We start from the raw sequence: 21,220 nt of genomic DNA, 5'->3' as shown, positions 1-21,220 counted from the left end.
TGGGAACACGGCCGACGTAATCCTTGATATCACTCCACACATCTTGTTGTGACAAAGTATAGGCATCTATTCCATTGCATCGTTACATTTTCTGCAGGAAGTTTTAATCATCTTCTGTAGTCAGTTGCGCACGGCTTGCTGTTCCACAGCCATCTTGGCTTGGTTGACCACCACTGGTTTTCACTTCTAGGAAGAAGGCACGTGTCGGAATACCAGCAGAATAATTAAAAGCGAGAACAGACATATTTTGTTGTATTAATTAGTCATGTGGAATTTTTTTTCACGGCTTCAAAAGCTTATTTGTTACTCCTGCATTTGAAAGGACTTCAAACAACAACAGTGACATCCATTTTCTACCGCTTGTCCCTTTCGGTGTCACATTCAAACGACTAAAAAGAAAAGATGTGACAAATGCTGGAAGATTAACAAAACCCTACATAAATCAACAAATAGGTGACCCAAAAAAAACATATCCAACAAAATGTGCATCATTAACTGTTGTACAGAAACACTGGTGATATGTCGCTCTCTGGTGGTTTAATTTAGCATTACCTCAAACATGATCACAAGTCATTTAATCACCCGGGAAAGTCGAATTTTTATCAAGGATATTAACGGCATAATTTCCCTAAAGGTTTGGTTGGAATGAAATAAAAACACAAAACCACATCATAAAATGTATTTTTTTGTTTTAATTCACAATAGAAGTGTAACAAATATAGTTTATTAAAAAGTCTGCAGCTCATTAATCTCATTTGAATCCACTTAATATCTTTATAGAAATGTCCAGTGGCCTCTGTGCCACTACATAATATTTACAATAATTTGCCATGACATTCACAATAATCATAATAACACACACACACATTTTCCCATAAATGAACAATATTGCATATGAAGACCAAACAAAAACATAAGTATGGGAATTGGAATGATTGTTGTCACATCAACATAATGTATTCATTAATTTAACAGAAACAATTGTCTTATGACAATTAAAATAAAGACTTTACAAAATGTTCTTTACTGAAAACAAAAGTTATATTTCCTCCAAAACAAAATTAGAGAAAAAAAAGGTCATTTAAAAATGAATGTCAGATGCATGTTTCCAATTTTTCTTTTAAATTACATATATTTTCTAAACTACATTTATAAAATATATATTTATATTAATTGACTATAATTTAAGTTAACTCCACTAACTTAAATGATCATCAACGCTGAGAGGATGAAATCTATTCAAATTAAAGCTACTTTTGAGTTGAAAGGTGAACGCTTTGGAAAAGTGACGGAAGACGTTTCATCTCCTGCATGGACACTAGAGGTCGCTGTCCGACAGAGAGGACAACGAAAGGCGAAGAAATAGATAAAAAACCGAGAAGACCCAAAAGTTCTTACTTGTGCTCTGAGATGAAAGGAAAACATTTGACGGTACATTCACGACTCTTTTACTCCTCACTTGTTCCTGCCGTCACTTTTGACCAACATGTTGTTTGTGCCGCTAACGCTACTAATTCCTAAAATGATGGCATTGGTACTGCGTAGAGCGCAGCAAGAGCACCCCTGGTGGTCGGGTTGCGGCGCTGCAACACCAACAACACGTCCTGAATAAATTACCACAATAAAAGCATCATTGCATGAACACAAACACAAAGTCAACATAAATGAATCGTCGGTTGCAATCTCGTCAATCACATTATCAAACAAAACGGATGACGTAAACAAATGACATGATCCCGTTCATTAGGTATCTTCAAATGGAAAACAAAAAAAATAAGCCTGCCGTTAGAATCAAAACTATCATTTATGCGTATTTTTATCATTTTGCTTCTAATATTGGTCCTTTGCTGTCCCCTGGTGGTGCAAACATTGCACTAAAAACACAAAGTGTTTATTTCAAGAATGATATAACGAGTTCAGGACGTGTTTTCTCGTGTTAACATATTTGATAGTGCCTTCAAAGAAATACATGACACGATCCACTATAATGCAGCCTTACTGCCACCAGATGTCAGTGTTGTACAACTTTCCAATACTGGCCTCAACACAACAAATCAGCTGCACGTTTCAAGTTCGCCGCTAGGCTTCACCAACTACCACGTGAAGATGAATGTTGTGTTTTGTTTTGGGAGCATCCTTTCTCTTAAAGCTACAGTAGCGCCAATGATCAGCAGCTGTAGTTCGTGCAGCAGCTTCCTAAGCGAAGGCACACAAAAAAAAAAAACAACATCTGGCGAGTAATGTGGCACCCTCCAGTGGAGAGAAGCGGAACTACAAGAACAGGACACTATGGCTTCCTGCATGTGTGTGTGTCTCTCTTCATAGAGAAAGACCTCCTAAATTAGAAAACCGGCATCCCAAAACAAAAAAGGCCAAAAAAAACCCTAAAAAAAAACAAGTGGGTACTGTTACTCAAACCGGAATTTGTAGGAGAAAAACAGAGCGCCAAAAAGTTTTCCTTCAATAAAGAGACTAAAACCAAAAAGTAGTCGAACTGAGGGAAATATGTTGATGTTAGTGGCCAAAACATTAGGAGCACATTACATCACGGTGCAGGGTAGACAACCACTATGTACCTCGCTGGGCATCGAGGTCTTTGGGTGTTACTCGGGGGTGTCCAAACGTACTCCACAGACGTCCAGATACTAAACATCAAAGGACGCAGGGACCACTTTGATATCTAAAGTTACAATTTTAACTGTATAAGGTTGAAAATAACGAGAAAACGCCCGCAAAGAAAACAAAAAGTTCAGAAAAAAGTTAAATAAAAATGATTACAATGATATCATGATTATTTATATGCTTTGTCAGCTACAGAAATATTCAACTTCTTAGGGTACTTTGATTTTAATAAAAAAAAAAAAAAGTGGAGAATATGAAATCCTTTTTTCTGTATGTGGTTTGGACAGCTGAGATAGTCTCCAGCACCAACCGCAACTCCAAAAGGGACAAGCGGTAGAAATGGATGGATGATTTTGATATTTAAAGTTACAAATTTAACTGTATAAGAAGGTTGAAAATAACAAAAAAACGGCTGCAAAGAAAACTAAAAGTTCAGAAAAAAGTTAAATAATAATGATTACGATGATTTTATTGATTATTTATGAGCTTTGTCAGCTACAGAAATATTCAACTTCTTAGGGTACTTTGATTTTAATTTAAAAAAAAATAAAAAAAAGTGGAGAATATGAAATCCTTTGTTCTGTATGTGGTTTGGACAGCTGAGATAGTCTCCAGCACCAACCGCAACTCCAAAAGAGACAAGCGCTAGAAATTAGATGGATGATTTTGATATTTAAAGTTACAATTTTAATTTTATAATAATGTTGAAAATAACGAAAAAACGCCTGCAAAGAAAACAAAAAGTTCAGAAAAATGTTAAATAAAAATAATTACGATATCATGATTATTTATGTACTTTGTCAGCTACAGAAATATTCAACTTATTAGGGTACTTTGATTTTAATAAAAAAATAAAATTTGGAGAATAAGAAATCCTTTTTTCTGTATGTGGTTTGGACAGCTGAGATAGTCTCCAGCACCAACCGCGACTCCAAAAGAGACAAGCGGTAGGAAATGGATGGATGGATGGTTTGGACACCCCCACCCTCAAGTGTTGGTTTTTGTCTTTTGACAAGCATTGTGAAAGTAGTTCCATCGGCAGTTACCTGTATCCGTGGATACATTGGATTAACGTAAAATCGCACGCAGAGTGAAGATGGCGTCTTTTTGTAAACACGATCACAGGATGTGACGCTACCGGCAGGTTGTGAGGGGGTTGGGCTACAAATCCCAAGCCACGCCTCCTTCTTAAAAGACATCCTTTTTTTTTTTTTTTTTTTTCATAGAAAGGTCCAATATCCGTCTTGAAGGCCAAACGACAAATGTGTCATTCTCTATCGATACTGACGCGGTACGGCCTAGGGAGGAGAAGACGGGGTGTAAACAAAGATGGCTTCCTCCTTTAAAAAAATGTTTTGGAGGTTAGCGTTATCTTCACATCTGCCGCAGTCCACAAGCCTCAAGAAAACATTGGACCCCCTTTGGGAGGGTGAAGTATCCAACAGAAGACAAATGGAAGTGAAAGACCACTTTGATCCATTTAAAAAACAAAACTACAATTCCAGTTAGGAGAAATTCCAAATGTTGGCTCAGGTCTACCAGGTCCAAGGTTCTTGTTACTCCACCTCGTTGTTTTGCTCCGTCTGCTGGCTCCTAATGACGGGCAGAGGGTGGGCCTCTGTGTTGAAGACCCAGTGGTGGAAGGGAATGTGGTCGTCATCGGAGAAAAGCAGGTAGAGATACCTGGCCCACACGCAGACAACAGCAACACATTGAGTCCATTCAAACAGGAATGGCTGACTTGCAGGTTGGAATGTAACCATGTGAACACTCCAAATCATGCTTATTGTGACCAAAGTTTTCAATAATATCGTGGTCTTGTTGAATGTGCTGAAGAAGTACTTTGACACATTGAAATATTTTGTGAAAGTAAATTTTTTTAAATAAGTAAATTACACTGTTAGAAAAGTCACTATTTTGTTTGACTTATGTAGCTTTAACCATACTATTTTATCAAATTTAATAATAGTTTGTACTGTAGCATTTTAAAATTGATTTAAATTAGAAGTGCGTAACAAACAATTTATTATTATTATTACTTCTGGCGGCCGTTGTGGCGTCCTACTCAGTTTGGCGGTCCTTGAACACACCGTAAAAACACCTGTCTCGTATTCCTCTCGAGTATTTAACCTTCAATCTGAGAGACACTAGTAAAGTACATCTTGTAGGTTTAATGACCACAATTAAATAGCTTAGTTGCTTAGACAGCTATGTCTTTCTTGAGAGACGTTAATGTCTCTTGTGTTCATGTTAGCATTTAGTGAGTGGGTTTATCAAAAAGCATTTATCAAACACGGTGGCGACTTGTCCAGGGTGTGCACCGCCTTCCGCCCGAATGCAGCTGAAATAGGCTCCAGCAACCCCCGCGATCCCGAAAGGGACAAGCGATAGAAAAATGGATGGAAGGGTTTTTCCATAATTGAATTTAAAAGGGTAATATTATACGTCGGGAGTTTTACCACCGCTTATTCCCTTTTGGGGTCGCGGGGGGCGCTGGCGCCTATCTCAGCTACAATCGGGCGGAAGGCAGGGTACACCCTGGACAAGTCGCCACCTCATTGCAGGGCCAACACAGATAGACAGACAACATTCACACTCACATTCAGAAAATGGATGGATGGATGGAGTTTTACCACATCTATCATTATTAGCGTATATCGTTACATTACTAGTTGCAGATCACGGATAAAAAAACTGACGACTGTAACGCAGGTAAATGCATCACAGCATATTATAGCAATCCCCAGATAACATGCAAATTAGGTACTTACAGCTTGCGATTCAATTCGATTTTAATTTTTGGGGTGACGATTCGATTAAAAACAATTCTCGCTATATATTATGTGGTATATAAAATATATCAAAACAGGTTCTAAAAGCTCCTCTTGCTACTAACTTTTGACTTACAGTGCATCCGGAAAGTATTCACCATTCAACATTTTGTTATGTCACAGATAGGCATGTCTATCGTTAGGATTTTATGGATTTCAGACCCTTATCCATATTTCTTATTAAAACCGGTATTTATCGGTGCTGTATGGGATTGGAGTAAATAAAGATGTCAAAAAATGCGTTTTTATTACAATATTAATTGGCACAAGAGTTTAACATCGTGTAACATCTCACAGCGGGCAAGTATTTTATCAACAGCTGCTTTTTAGGACTTAAACAAGTCAGCTGTGTCTGCAGTGCAGATATGTCATCATCTTGTGAAGACCACTCAGATCCAGCATTGTGGTTCTATTCATCCCAATTACACTCAGATGGAAAGAATAGTTATGTAGGCAGAGCACAGGCCTTTTACATGGTACTGTACATCATAATATATATCATATAAAATATATCATATGAATAAGTACAATACATGATCATATTAGGTGTGTGTGCAGTTTTTCAAGATGTGTTTTGATGCCACGCAAACATGACGCGATGGAGTGTGTCAGACGGCAACTAGAGACCTGTCAGCGGGCTGTCTTGCTTCTCAGCAACGTTATGGATCATCATATTACTTCAATTTGTCATCGTTTTGAGTAGATTAACACTGGCCTGTGGATTATTGGATCACTACACACTGGACTTTGAGGAGAAAATATTGTTGCATTACAAATTTTGTGTGTGCTGTTGCTTCCTTATTTGTGAATATTTCAAGCTGATTATCCCATTCTATAGGGATGGGCGATATGGCAAAATAAATATAATCCGATATTCATTAATATCAAAACCTTTTTACATTGTTTTTAATCCGACAGTCTTAAAGAATCTGTACTAAAAACAAATAAACATATGATTAACATTCTAAGTTAATAAAAAAGGAGACTAAATAAGAAAAAGCACAATAAGAATATACCAATACATTTGAGTTGCCGTGTTTCCAAGTTATTTTTAGTTTTTATTTTAACACCAACTATGGTAATAGAAGCTACCAATTGATCATGAACCTGCATGCTGCAAAGAGGAATGGGAAAAAACTGCCCAAAGATAGGTGTGCCAAGTGTGACATCGCAATTACAGACTGCAGGCTGTAATTGCTGCCAAAGGGGCATCAACAAAGTATTGAGCAAGGGGTGTAATGACTTATTTACATGTGTTTTCTTAGTTTCTATTTTTAATAACTTTTTTAAAAAATCTAAATAAAAACCAAACACTTTTTTATTTGTCATTATTGGTTGTTTGTGTGCAGAATTTTAAGGACAAAAATTTATTTGTTAAATTTTGAAACCTTTTTACATTGTCATTATTGGTTATTTGTGTGTAGAATTTTGAGGACAAAAATTAATTCGTTCAATTTTGAAACCTTTCTACATTGTCATTGGTTATTTGTGTGCAGAATTTTGAGGACAAAAATTAATTTGTTAAATTTTGAAACCTTTTTACATTGTCATTATTGGTTATTTGTGTGCAGAATTTTGAGGACCAAAATTAATTTGTTAAATTTTGAAACCTTTTTACATTGTCATTATTGGTTATTTGTGTGCAGAATTTGAAGGACCAAAATTAATTTGTTAAATTTTGAAACCTTTTTACATTGTTATTATTGGTTATTTGTGTGCGGAATTTTGAGGACAAAAATTAATTTGTTAAATTTTGAAACCTTTTTACATTGTCATTATTGGTTATTTGTGGGCAGAATTTTGAGGACCAAAATTAATTTGTTAAATTTTGAAACCTTTTTACATTGTTATTATTGGTTATTTGTGTGCAGAATTTTGAGGACAAAAATTAATTTGTTAAATTTTGAAACCTTTTTACATTGTCATTATTGGTTATTTGTGTGCAGAATTTTGAGGACAAACATAAATGTATAACATTTTGGAACAATGCTGTAATGTGACAAAATGTGGAAAAAAGTGAAGCGCTGTGAATACTTTCTGGATGCACTGTATATTTCAGGTGTTTCACATGTATAATAAAGCTCCGATTGCATGTCATTGTACAAAATGTGTGTGTGCGTCTCACTTGAGCGTCTCCGCCAGGAAGAAGCTCTGCTGCACGTCGTCATAGTTGGGCGTGGAAACGTAGACGTCCCTGATGCCGCTGTAGCCGCCGTCCAACTTGCAGTGCTCCTCCAAGGCCTGCAGGGGAACTCTCTGCTGTTATAAATCTGAGATTGCCTTCAGGCTGCACAATCATGGGAAACTAAATGCTTCTGTGTTAGCTGACGTCGCTCTGCCATAGCTCTTATCCTCACCTGGACGGCCTCCCAGCCCCAGTCCCTGTACTTTGGGTCGTGGGTGAACCTCCACATGTACATGTAGGTCTCGATGACCTCGGGACGCAGGATGAAATATTTCTCATTCTGTCGAGTGGCGATGGCCTCCACACCTCCGTCGAAGCGGAACGCCTCCGGGCCCAGCTTTAATGCTAAAGGAGAAGCAAGGAGAAACCATAATGTAAGCGTAAGTTGAAATGAGAAGTCTTTATGGTCTCGAGTTACCAGTTCTAGAGTAAGACTCGTGACAGGTTCGCGCGATCTCGGCGGCCTGCTCCATCTGGTGGCCCGTCTTGTCACCTGGCGCCCCGTCAGCTCCGAGTGCAATCATGCCGCCGGCAAAGCAAGCCAGGTGACCCATCTTGTGCTCCAGCAGGCCCCCCTTCCACTCGGCAATGTACGTCAGCCCGCCGCTGGACTTCCTAATCAGGTTGGTCTCGATGGCCTGCGAAGGACAAAGGGAACGACCTGAGATCAAATTCTGTGCAAAGAGTGACTTATTATTGATATAAAAAGTCAGTACGACCTGTTTGTGAGAACTAAACCCGAGAAAAATATATCAAATGCCTCAATTGGGAGACGATATAAACGCAGCAAGAGAAGAGGCGCTCGAACCATCAACTTTTCAAGTTGCGGGTTTTCATGACGCCTTGAACTAAAAACTGCCTTCCACAGGCTTCACTGCACACCCTAAAAATTACCTCTGTCATTCAGCTGGAGATGTAAGCGATGATGCTCACTTAAAATGTTGCTATTTAAATGTTTACACTACAGAAGCAAATCCAAACAGCGGTACAAACAGATGGTATTTACAGAGTACAGGGAAGAAGAGGGGTATGACAAAAACAAAGGTCCTCACTTTTTGCAAAACTTGCTATTTATATTATCTATTTTCACACAATCATTTATGGTGTGGTTGTTTCTTGGTGATTGTTTTGGTTTGTCTTTGGTGGAGAGTATTAAAAAAAAGAAGAAAAAGAAAAAAAGGAACACAGGAAGTAAAATAACATAGTACTTGGTACTAAATGGAGAAGGGGTAGGAATCAATAAGCTAATGCTTCTTCCTACTCCCTTTCAAACATACAAAGGGTTGTGCTTCAAGTGTAATGTAGTAGTCACATGTTTGTTTGAAATAAATCATTAATTCATTCATTCATAGTGTTCATACCAAAACAAATGCAGTGAAAGGTATAATAGTATATATAGCTCTAATTGCTAATCTCTATGTGGCAATAAAGGCATTCTATTCTATTCTACTGTACGATTTAGAGATACCGAGGGTCAAATTAGATACAATTTAAATAATAAATACTTAAATGTGTAATTAATTAGTTCTAATTCAAATTACATTAGTGTTATTAAATATGTCAGTGTATTGATGTACAATTCAATTTAATGATTTAATAATTTATTTAATGAATTATTTCACATTTAGGCCCTGTGATGAGGTGGCAACTTGTCCAGGGTGTAGTCCGCCTTCCATCCGAATGCAGCTGAGATAGGCCCCAACACCTCCCACAACCCCAAAAGGGACAAGCGGTAGAAAATGGATGAATGGATGGAATTCACATTTATTTTATTATTTCAGAATTTAATGAAGTGTTTCATTACTTAATAAGTTTAATTACTTCAGAATTGAACATTTTCAAGATTTAAAAATTTATTTATTTATTTCATGATTGAATGGAATATTTCATAATTGTTACATGATTTAGTAAGTACAAACCCCGTTTCCATATGAGTTGGGAAATTGAGTTAGATGTAAATATAAACAGAATACAATGATTTGCAAATAATTTTCAACCCATATTCAGTTGAATATGCTACAAAGACAACATATTTGATGTTCAAACTGATAAACATTTTTTTGTGTGCAAATAATCATTAACTTTAGAATTTGATGCCAGCAACACATGACAAAAAAGTTGGGAAAGGTGGCAATAAATACTGATAAAGCTGAGGAATGCTCATCAAACACTTATTTGGAACATCCCACATGTGTGCAGTCTAATTGGGAACAGGTGGGTGCCATGATTGGGTATAAAAGCAGCTTCCAAGGAAATGCTAAGTAATTAACAAACAAGGATGGGGTGAGGGTCACTACTTTGTAAGCAAATTGTCGAACAGTTTTAGAACAACATTTGTCAACGAGCTATTGCAAGGAATTTAGGGATTTTACCATCAACGGTCCGTAAAATCATCAGAAGGTTCAGAGAATATGGAGAAATCACTTCACGTAAGCAATGATATTATGGACCTTTGACCCCTCAGGCGGCACTGCATCAAAAACCGACATCAGTGTGTCAAATATATCACCCCATGGGCTCAGGAACACTTCATAAAACCACTGTCAGTAACTACTGTTGGTTGCTACATCTGTAAGTGCAAGTTAAAACTACTATGCAAACCAAAATCCATTTATCAAAAACACACAGAAAGGCTACCGGCTTCACTGGGCCCAAGCTCTTTTAAGATGGACTGATGCAAAGTGGAAAAGTGTTGTGTGGTCTGAGGAGTCCACATTTCAAATTAAATTTTGAAACTGTGGACGTGGTGTCCTCCGAAACAAAGAGGAAAATAACCATCCGGATTGTTATAGGCGCAAAGTTCAAAAGCCAGCATCTATGATGGTATGGGGGTGTATTAGTACCCAAGGCATGGGTAACTTACACATCTGTGAAGGCACCATTAATGCTGAATGGTCCATACAGGTTTTGGAGCAACATATGTTGTCGTCCGAGCAACGTTATCATGGACGCCCCTGCTTATTTCAGCAAGACAATGCCAAGCCACGTGTTACAACAGCGTTGCTTCGTAGTAAAAGAGTCCGGGTACTTTCCATGGCTCGCCTGCAGTCCAGACCTGTCTTCCATCGAACATGTGTGGCGCATTACGAAGCGTAAAATACGACAGCGGAGACCCCGGACTTTTGAACGACTGAAGCTAAAACAAGAATGGGAAAGAACTCCACTTTCAAAGCTTCAACAATTAGTTTCCTCAGTTCCCAAACGTTTATTGAGTGTTGTTAAAAGAAAAGGTGACGTAACACAGTGGTGAACATGCCTTTTCCCAACTACTTTGGTACGTGTTGCAGCCAGGAAGGACGGCGTGGCGAAGTTGGTAGAGCGGCTATGCCAGCAATCTGAGGGTTATTGGTTCAATCCCCACCTTCTACCATCTTAGTCACGTCCATTGTGTCCTTGAGCAAGACACTTCACCCTTGCTCCTGATGAGTCCTGGTGAGCGCCTTGCATGGCACCTCCCGCCATCAGTGTGTGATTGTGTGAATGTGGAAATACTGTCAAAGTGCTTTGGGCTCCTTAAAAAGGGGTAGAAAAGCGCTATACAAGTCAACCCATTTACAATTTACCATGAAATTCTAAGTTAATTATTATTTGCAAAAAAAAAAAAATTGTGTTGGATCCACTTTGGATTGGACTCTCACGATTGTGTTGGGGGGGGGGGGGGGGGGTGTTGCATACATATGTGGTCCTCTCCAAGGTTTCTCATAGTCATCATTGTCACCGATGTCCCACTGGGTGTGAGTTTTCCTTGCCCTTATGTGGGCTCTACCGAGGATGTCGTTGTGGTTTGTGTTGTGGTTTGTGTTGTGGTTTGTGCAGCCCTTTGAGACACTAGTGATTTAGGGCTATATAAATAATCATTGATTGATTGATTAATTGATTGTTTATGAGTTTGAACATCAAATATCTTGTCTTTGTAGTGCATTCAATTGAATATGGGTTGAAAAGGATTCACAAATCATTGTATTCCGTTTATATTTACATCTAACACAATTTCCCAACTTATATAGAAAAGGGGTTTGTAAGTAAAGCACATTTATTCATATAGCACATTTCACAGACAAAAAGTCACAAAGTGCTTCACAACACAGTTCAAATATCAGACATTACAAGTAAAATAAAAGGCCAAGATAACACACACATCTTAGCAGCCCAAAAGTAGCTAATTAAAAGCCTGAACAAATAAATTCGTCTTAAGTTTGAAGATGTCAAACAAAGACAATTTAAATATTTCACAATTCATTTATTCAATTATTATATATTACGAAGGCTCCTAAATGAAGGACATGCAGTCGTCTTTCGCACCAAGTGACTCTCATCTTCTCCGCAAATAAATTACTTTTAATCCACCAGCTCAAGGAGGATTATGGGTAAAGTATCCACCGCAAGATTAATGTTGCATTCCAGTCGCCGAGTAGCATCTTACACAACGCCACACACCCGAGTTGTGTTTGACGCCCCAAGAGTGTGTGTGTTATTTGTCTGTGCCATCAGATGCTTGAGCAGATTACTCAGATTTGTCTTCTCATGCGCGCGTGTGTGTACGTGTGTGTGTGTGTGTCGCAAAGCAAGCACGACGCCATCTGCTCCGACTCAATGTCTCCCAGAATCCGTCAGCACAGGAACACTGATCGCGCTAGAGTATACAGTGCATTCGAAAACTATTCCCAGCGTTTCACTTTTTCCCACATTTTGTTATGTTACAGTCTTACTCAAAAATGTAATACATTCATTTTTTTTCCTCAAAATTCTACACACAATACCCCATAATGACAACGTCAGAACGTTTTTTGTTTGTTTCGGAAGTTCTTTTCAAATATTTTTTCAAATATCAAAATAAAGTAAGAAATCAATAGTAAGTAAGTATTTAGACCTCTTGCTCAATACTTTTTTGATGCATCTTTGGCAGCAATTACAGCCTCAAGTATTTTTGAATACGATGACATACCGATCTTTACCGCACCTCTTAAGCTCCATCAGGTTGGATTGGAAGCGTCGGTGCACAGCCATTTACAAATCTCTCCAGAGATGTTCAATTGGATCCAAGTGTGGGCTTCAGTCTGGACCACTCAAGGACATTTACAGTTATCCTTAATATATTCCTTTGATATCTTGGCTGTTTGCTTGGGGTTGTTTTCCTGCTGAAAGATGAACTGTCACTATTCTGAGTTCAAGAGCAGTCTGGAGCAGGTTTTCCTCTAGAATGTCTCTGTAAATTGCTGCATTCATCTTTCCCTTTATCTTGATTAGTCTCACAGTTCATGGCACAGTAAACCATCCCCACAGCATGATGGTGCCGCCATGACGCTACACTGTAGGGATGGTATTGGCCTGGTGATGACTGATGAGTGGTGCCTGGTTTCCTCCAAACATGATGCCTGGCATTCACGCCAAAGAGTTCAATCTTTGTCTCATCAGACCAGAGAATTATGTTTCTTTTTTACAAAGAAATTGTTTCCATCCTGCCACTGTACCATACAGGCCTGATTTGTGGTTCACTGCAGACATGGTTTTCCTTCTGTAAAGTTCTTCTCTTAACAAAGGAATGCTCTGACAGAGTGACCATCTGGTTCTTGGTCACCTCCCTGACTTGGGCCCTTTTCCCTTGATCGCTCAGTTTAGACAGCCAGCCAGCCAGCTCTACAAGAGTCCTAGTGGTTCCAAAATTCTTCCAATTATGGATGATTGAAGGTCCTGGGTTCAATCCTGGGCTTGAGATCTTTCTGTGTGGAGTTTTCATGTTCTCCCCGTGGCTGCGTTGGTTCCCTCTGGGTAGTCCGGCTTCCTCCCACCTCTAAAAACATGCACCTGGGGATAGGTTGATTGGCAACACTAAATTGGCCTTAGTGTGTGAATGTGAGTGTGAATGTTGTCTATCTGTGTTGGCCCTGTGATGAGGTGGAGACTTGTCCAGGGTGCACCCCGCCTATCGCCCGAAGGCAGCTGTTATAGACTCCAGCACTCCTGCCACTCCAAACGAGACAAGCGGTAGAAAATGGATGGATGGATGAGGCCACAATGCTCATTGGGACATTCAAGGCGGCAGATATTTTTTTGTCCCTTTCCCCAGCTTTGTGCCTCGAGACAATCCTGTCTGCCAATTTCTTCGACTCTATTCTTGGTTTGTGCTCTGCCATGCACTGCCAAGTGTGGGACCTTATATATAGACCGGTGTGTGCTTTTCCAATGAAAATGTCCAACCAAGTGAATTTACCTCAGGTGGAAACCAATTAAACTGTAGGAACATTTGAAGGATAAGTTGAAACAGGGTGCACCAGACCTCACGTTTGAGGTATTTTGTTCATGTGATTTCTTAGTTTTTCAGTTTTAATACGTTTGCAAAAAACAAAAAATAAAAAACATTTTCACATTGTCATTACGGGGGTATGGTGTGTAGAATTATGAAGCCAAAAATGAATTCATTCCATTTTGTAATATGGTTGTAACATGTAAATGTGGAAAAAAGCAAGCGCTGTGAATACTTTCCGGATGCACTAACCTCTTTTTTTTTAATTTTTTTACACTGAACAGAAACTGAAAATCAATTTACAATGAAACATCTTAAAGGTTAATACAGTTTATATTGTGACAATTTTAAGTAAGTATCAGTGGTGCCACAGTAGTGTTTTGGAATTGTGCAATACAAAAACTAGCCTTAACAACAGTAGCTCATGCTTATGAACTTTGTTTGTACACGCCTATCTCCGAATGAGTTTCCAAGAAACACAACTTTTTATGTACTTTATACAATGTATATCTGCATTTGTCCACTGTAATAGACACCATGCAGGTGAAACCCAAAACATTTAAGATTTGTGGAACTAATAAGTGATATAAATGTATTCATTCATTTATGTGTTACAATTTTGATGATCAGTTTTTACAGTTATTGAAAACCCCATATTTCCTGAGATATTCAATTCAACTTTTTAATAAGCTGTTATTAGTTCAATTATATCAAAAAAAGACTTGACATATTTTGAGTTGCAGGGTCATTAGCCTACATCATACATTAATTACCCTTTGCATATCTAACTGCTGGTACAAACGAACCGTTGCACGATATTTAATTTTTTGTTAGATTCACCTGTACAGTATATCCCATACAATAACGTAATAATAATGAGTGGGACATGAAGACACAAACCTTAGCAACATTGCTAACATTACAGTTACATTCAAACAATATTTGCTGCAGGTATAGCATACAGCACCCACATCTGCATCTTGCTGACTGATAGATGACAGCGCTCCCTGTTTTATTGTAGGATGAGTAGTGAAACCTGCTTTTGTTTGGTGAATGGTCCAGCTAGAAATTAGGCAGGTATATGAGGAAGGCCGTTTTTCACGAAAACAAGCATTTGAGCGCCTCTTCTCTCAAAGTGGCGCAAACGAGTGAGGAAAATGATAGATTTTTCTGACGTTTGGCGCTCATTGACAGGCTCTTAAAACACTTATTACTGCTAGAAGATCATTAAAAAGTCATTTTTGTATAATGGGGGACCTTTAAGTGACAATGTGCGACAAGTGTGTTTATAAACGTGTGTTGACGAGTGCGTGTGTGTTTGTTACCTGCAGGGCATCATAGTACATCTTCTTAGCCTCCTCATCAGTCCTGTCAGACATGAGCCAGGCTTTGAGCAGGTACTCGTAAAAGCTGTCACCCATACCGCCCACGGACACGTAATCTGCAACACAACAATAAAGATGATACACTGCTGGGTCACACTTACATCCACCTGTGTTGTGGTACTATCCACTTACTGTATGTGTATGTGTGTGTGTGTATGTTTTGACCTTGCTGATTGTCGTCCACATGCATATATATCAAGCATGTTTAGTGTGAGATTACACTAAACATGCTGAATAAAAAATAGGAAACAAAAGAAAATTTCCAGCCATTATAAGCTTTTTAAATGTTACTTGTCTCTCACACTCACGCACGCACAAATAGGAATGACATACTATAAATCTGAGATTCTCAACTGGTTGAAATTCATACTAGATGGACAGCTTATCAACAATTACATATGTATATTATTTCAGGCATCTTCCTCCTTGGTTTTTACTAAATCCACATTTATTATTAAAATATTTTTTAAATTAAATTTAAAGCCATTCTGCAGTTGCATTTATATTTTTACTTGGGTTGTCAAAAATGAATGCGTTAACACATGCAATTAATCACGCACAAAAAATATCGCATTAATCATGGTGCATTTGCAGATTAATTATGCAATTAATTTTGACCGCATATGCTCATTGAGCCTGGTTTGCATTATGGCTGATTTCACTTCAAAATATACCCCAATAAAACTGTTACCAAGTGGGGAGCAAATAAATGATAGGAATTCAAGTGAAACATTTAAACATGTTCTTATATGGCCCTGCGATTAGGTGGCGACTTCTCCAGGGTGTTTCCCGCCTTCCGCCCGATTGTAGCTGAGATAGACACCAGCGCCCCCCATGACCCCAAAGGGAATAAGCGGTAGAAAATGGATGGATGGATGTTCTTACATGATATTTTGACGATAAAATTACATTGTCAATTTCTAATACTAATTCAAATTATGTCGACAAGTAATTCACTTTGATTAATTGAGATTAATCCAAACTCGAAAGTGTGATTAATCTTAAGAAAATAGTTTTGACAGCACTCAGGTTTACACAAGTTATCCTGTCACTGCTCATAGTAATCATATTGAATAAAAAATGTTTGTTGGCCAGGTTAGAAATGCTGGAGTTAATGGCTATTCTCATACATACAGTACACGTCTACATACAAGAAAAGCTAAGCATCTTAAAATTTACAGTCCTGTTGTTGTCATAATAGAACATGGGTGTCCAAACTACAGCCCGTGAGATGTCATGTAAGGAACAGGGAAATTGCCTTTATTTTAGTATTCTCATATTTAGAAGCACTGGTATATACATACATTATAACAACTTTGAACACTCAATTACATTTTTACTCTATTGTAATCTTTTAAGAGGGATGTGAAATCAACACACTCGTGACAAAAGGGTGAAGAAGAGTGACAGATGCTTTTAACAGAGCCTTATGACAAGAATTTTCGAACATACATAGAAAGAAGATTTTTAAAAGCCACTTGCTACGTCTGTTGCAGCTGTCAGGATGCACATTCTTGTGGAGGATGGACGTCTTTTTTTTCCACCAACACACCCACCAGGTCATTAATTATGCAGCAAATGCGTTTGCATGACGATTACATGATGACTTTCTGGAGGAAAATGGCCATTAAAGCCACTTGTTTCGCTGTTTAAAGTCACTTTTTTTACGATTCCAACATCCAAATATATTTACATAAATGACTGGACAATTGCTAATAATTACAACAGATGCAGTTGTGAAGAATATTTTAATGTGAAAGTAAGATGTGATAAAGAGGTGCACGTCCAAATTTAAGCTTCAGACACAGCTTTTGCTATCAACAACAGGCAAAAACAACTCAAACTACTTTATGTGAATATAGTTAAAGGCGCCATATGTAGTAATTTAGCCAGAAATGGTACTGCAATCACGTTCCAAATTCTGTAGTCCCCTCCCACGCTCCATGACTGAAGTTGCCAGATACGTAGCCGAATCCAAATCCTACTCCAAGGAAATTCAAATGGCAATCGAAGAGTCCTACGCTGTAGGTTTCTCTTGTTTATGCTTCTTGCAAAATGGTTTACTGAGTAATTATGGCCCATTTTACTGAAGTTGATTAGCCAAATGTATTTGTAAAGTTACGAGCAATATTTTTATAGGCTTTACCCTGCTAAAATGTCTAATTTGACCGCACGGACCACCATCGAAAAAATTATATACAATAATATATCATACCTCGCATAGGCCTACTTTGATGTCAAGCCAAGCCTAACAGCAAAATTATCGCCACATTTTGTTCAGCATAACTCCATGTTGCATGCAACCTGACACACTGCATTCTCTTCTGTTTACGCACATCTCCATCTTTCAGTGCAGAGTGGGATTCTATGAGCCAACCCACGTTACGCAAAAAACACGTTACGCATAAATCATATAGCCTACTACCATGTCGATACACAAAGTAGAAAATCAATACATGTATTGCATTATATGAATAAGTTGAGAATAGTAACGACGCCTTTTAGATTTGCAATAGTCGGAGACTTTCTAATCGGTCAAACAGTCAAGGGCGGGGCATCAAAATAAAAACAATAAGATTTAGGGGCTATAAATCTTATTGTGAAATGAGCATATCCTGATAGCGGTAGTTCAGCAACTACCGTTACCAGTTATAAAGGTATTCGAAAACAACATTATTTATTAATGCCTTTTGACATATCAGGGCCATATAAGGATGAATTGCCATTAAATTATTACATAGGGTACCTTTAAAAGAATAATAAAAAATTATGCCTTGAAAAAATTAGTGTTCTGTCTGAACCATGAAAACTCTAAGAAGTTGAAAGTGGAAAAATAAAACAAATATCAGCATTTTTAAGCAAGTTATACTTTTGATGTTAAGCTTTCTATGGCACTGAAGCAAAAACAAACTCTTGAAATGAATCCAATGTTGAATCAATAGCTTATACACTTGATTTAATCCACTGTGATAAAACGTTTCTAGTCTAGTAAAGACAAACTGCATATTATGTAAGTAAACTCAATACATTGATTTCTAGTTAGGATGCTATTCAGGTGCTGCAGGTAAAGCAGTTTTTCTCAATTATTGTATGTCATGCCCACCTGAGGGGAGAGAATGATTTCTACTTAGGATGCTATTCAGGTGCTTCAGGTAGCAGTGTTTCTCAATTATTGTATGTCATGCACACCTCAGGGGAGATAATTTGAAATAAAATTGAGAACCTGATAAATGTATCTATCTGTAAGTTGCTGGTACAGCATTCTGCAGACAATCACCCGATTTTCAAAATAGATTATGAAATGAGCAACAAATTTCACAAATTGAGTTTCTTAAAGGAGCCCAATTATGCAATATTTTTCTTACCTGTTGGTACCTGTTTTTGTGTATTTATCAGGGATCTTTACAAGTTGCGAAAATGTTAAATCAAACCATGAAGGTGTTCCGGAGATATTTAAAAAAACAATCTTCCTTTTTTCATAGTTCCTCCAAAAGAGGCGTCTGAAATTTGAGACTTTAGTGACACGTTGCCTTCGTTACGTCAGCGGATATGGCCATAAATTCTGGAGGATTACCCGAAAAGCTTTGTGTGAGTACGCCATTTTTTCAGTTGTAGTCTAAAGTTATAGTCAGTAAGTTATTTTTCTCTATCCTCTTGGTGTAGGGCAGATTAGCTCGTACATGCACATGCATGCTAAATTCTTCCGCTGTTGCCATTTTTAATAAAAAGTCATATATAGTTGTAACATCAGTGTAACGTCAGTAGACTCAATATGGAAATACATAAAAACTACAACATGGCTGATGGGGTAAAGACGCAGTCGAAGGAGGTATGGCATGGTGGAGGGCTCCGGCATGTAAATAAGACCGCCCACAAAATGTCGCACTCAGAAAAGACAGGCAGAAAGTGGCTTGAAAACAGTCTGTACAACAAAATTGCAAAAAATGTTTTAAATGTAGGAAAAAAATAACGAGACTCAATTTCTATCATTTAAACAAGAGTGTTCAAAAAGTAAAAATTGGTATAAATGACTTACTGAGATGTACATTTTTATAGTGATTAGGGAGGGGGTACATTTCACTTTCATATTGATACAGTACCAAATCCCTGTTACTAGGAATTAAAACCGGTACTCAATAGTACCACGTTTTGTTGTTAATAAATGTTAAATTTGTTGAAAGATAAATGTAATTCTTTTTTAAATCTATCATTTAACACTGAACTAATACAGATGATTGTGCTGTCCAATATCTTGTTTTCTTACAATTCTTTTTTTGTATTTTTTGGGGAGGGCAAAGCACAAATTACAATGATTTTAATTCATTTCAACGGCGCAATTGCTTTAAGATATGAGTTACTCTACGAGCTTAGTCGTAGAACACAATGTGCTCATAAGTGGTATATTAAAGAGGTATTTTTAGGGCTTTGTGTTTGTGTCCATTATTCATTGTGTTTGCCTTTTGCTGATTGTGTCAGAAAATAACCCCTGTCAATATCTGGATTTACTTTCAAACTTGGCTCCTCAAGAAGCAACACAACCATGCAAGTAAGAGAGATGAGGTGCACTTACGCTGACCCCACTGGCCACTGTTTGGGTTCAGGTAGTTGGGGTACAGTCCATGTGGTTTATCCAAGCGATTCAGAACTTTGCGGATTTTCATTACCTGGAAAAAAAAAAACAAAGACAGTCCAACTGGGAAAACATACACACTCGTAGTGATGGGTAAATGATGCCTCAGTGAGTGTATGGAATTCTCACAAGCTGTATTGGCACTGCACTCATACTGTGTTGGTGTTTAATAATTGTTATGTTTTTCTTTGCTTCTTGCATTGAACAGAGAGAACAGTCTATTAAGTCAAATTCCTTGTGTGTTAAACATACTTGGCCTATAAAGCTGATTATGATAACGGTCAGACCCTGTGGTCAATGAGCCAAATCATAATCAAGAAAAGAAAACATTAACCTTATTTGAAATGATCTCAGACCTCCAGATTTGTCCTTTTATTCTATTGTTTTTTCTTTCTTAGTTCCAGCTCCAGCACCCACCGCGACCGCAAAAGTGACAAGCGGTAGAAAATAGAAGGATGGATGGATTCAGTTTGAAGATTGGGAAAAAACAGAGGTCAAACGCAGCACGCCGCTGCGTTTGACCTCGTGAGCAAAATAAATGCTTCACAGCAGCTGTATCAGTCACATGGAGGCCTGGGCCGATAACACATTTTGCTAGACAATATATTGTCCTACAAATGATTGCTGATAAACAATATTACTGTCATTATTTTGAGACCAAACTAAGCACTAATGTAATCATCCATCCATCCATTTTCTACTGCTTATTCTCTTTGGGGTCGCGGGGGGCGCTGGTGCCTATCTCAGCTACAATTGGGCGGAAGGCGGTGTACACCCTGGACAAGTCGCCACCTCATCGCAGGGCCAACACAGATAGACAGACAACATTCGCACTCACATTCACACACTAGGGCCAATTTAGTGTTTCCAATCAACCTATCCCCAGGTGCATGTCTTTGGAAGTGGGAGGAAGCCGGACTACCCGGAGGGAACCCACACATTCACGGGAAGAACATGCAAACTCCACACAGAAAGATCCTGTGCCCAGGATTCAACCCAGGACTACTCAGGACCTTTGTATTGTGAGGCAGACGCACTAACCCCTCGACCACCGTGAAGCCCTAATGTAATAATAATATACAAAAATAATAATATTGCAAGACACCCTCTCAAATGCAATACACATGTATTAATTTTTTTTTATTAATGAGCTCAGTTGCTGAGAGCGCTGCGCAGAATGAATTCTCTTGTGCCTTGTTTGGAAGCGAAAGACATTGAAAATAAACAGAGGGACATGGCAATTTATTGATTCCGGCTAACTTATCGAGTTTATTTTCATTGATCATCCGATTAATCGACTTATTGATAATCGCCTCAGGCTTA

The 21,220-nt window shown here is 38.1% G+C and overlaps 1 protein-coding gene across 3 annotated transcripts in view; it reads right to left on the bottom strand.

The window, feature by feature from the left end:
• Positions 1-672: 672 nt before the first annotated feature.
• Positions 673-21,220, bottom strand: part of man1a1 (mannosidase, alpha, class 1A, member 1) — a 240,298-nt gene continuing 219,750 nt past the window's right edge. For all 3 annotated transcript variants that reach the window (XM_061900904.1, XM_061900905.1, XM_061900907.1), the window contains 6 exons: positions 19,838-19,931; positions 15,208-15,323; positions 8,057-8,276; positions 7,811-7,983; positions 7,579-7,694; positions 673-4,305 (listed from right to left, as the gene is read on the bottom strand). In XM_061900904.1, the coding sequence (XP_061756888.1) occupies positions 4,179-4,305; positions 7,579-7,694; positions 7,811-7,983; positions 8,057-8,276; positions 15,208-15,323; positions 19,838-19,931 (846 nt within the window). In that variant the 3' untranslated portion in view covers positions 673-4,178. The remainder of the gene's footprint in view (positions 4,306-7,578; positions 7,695-7,810; positions 7,984-8,056; positions 8,277-15,207; positions 15,324-19,837; positions 19,932-21,220) is intronic.

The sequence above is a fragment of the Nerophis ophidion genome, linkage group LG05 (genome assembly GCF_033978795.1).
Source record: "Nerophis ophidion isolate RoL-2023_Sa linkage group LG05, RoL_Noph_v1.0, whole genome shotgun sequence".
NCBI classification, from domain to species: Eukaryota; Metazoa; Chordata; class Actinopteri; order Syngnathiformes; family Syngnathidae; genus Nerophis; species Nerophis ophidion.
This window is presented reverse-complemented; position numbering and strand designations above follow the sequence as displayed.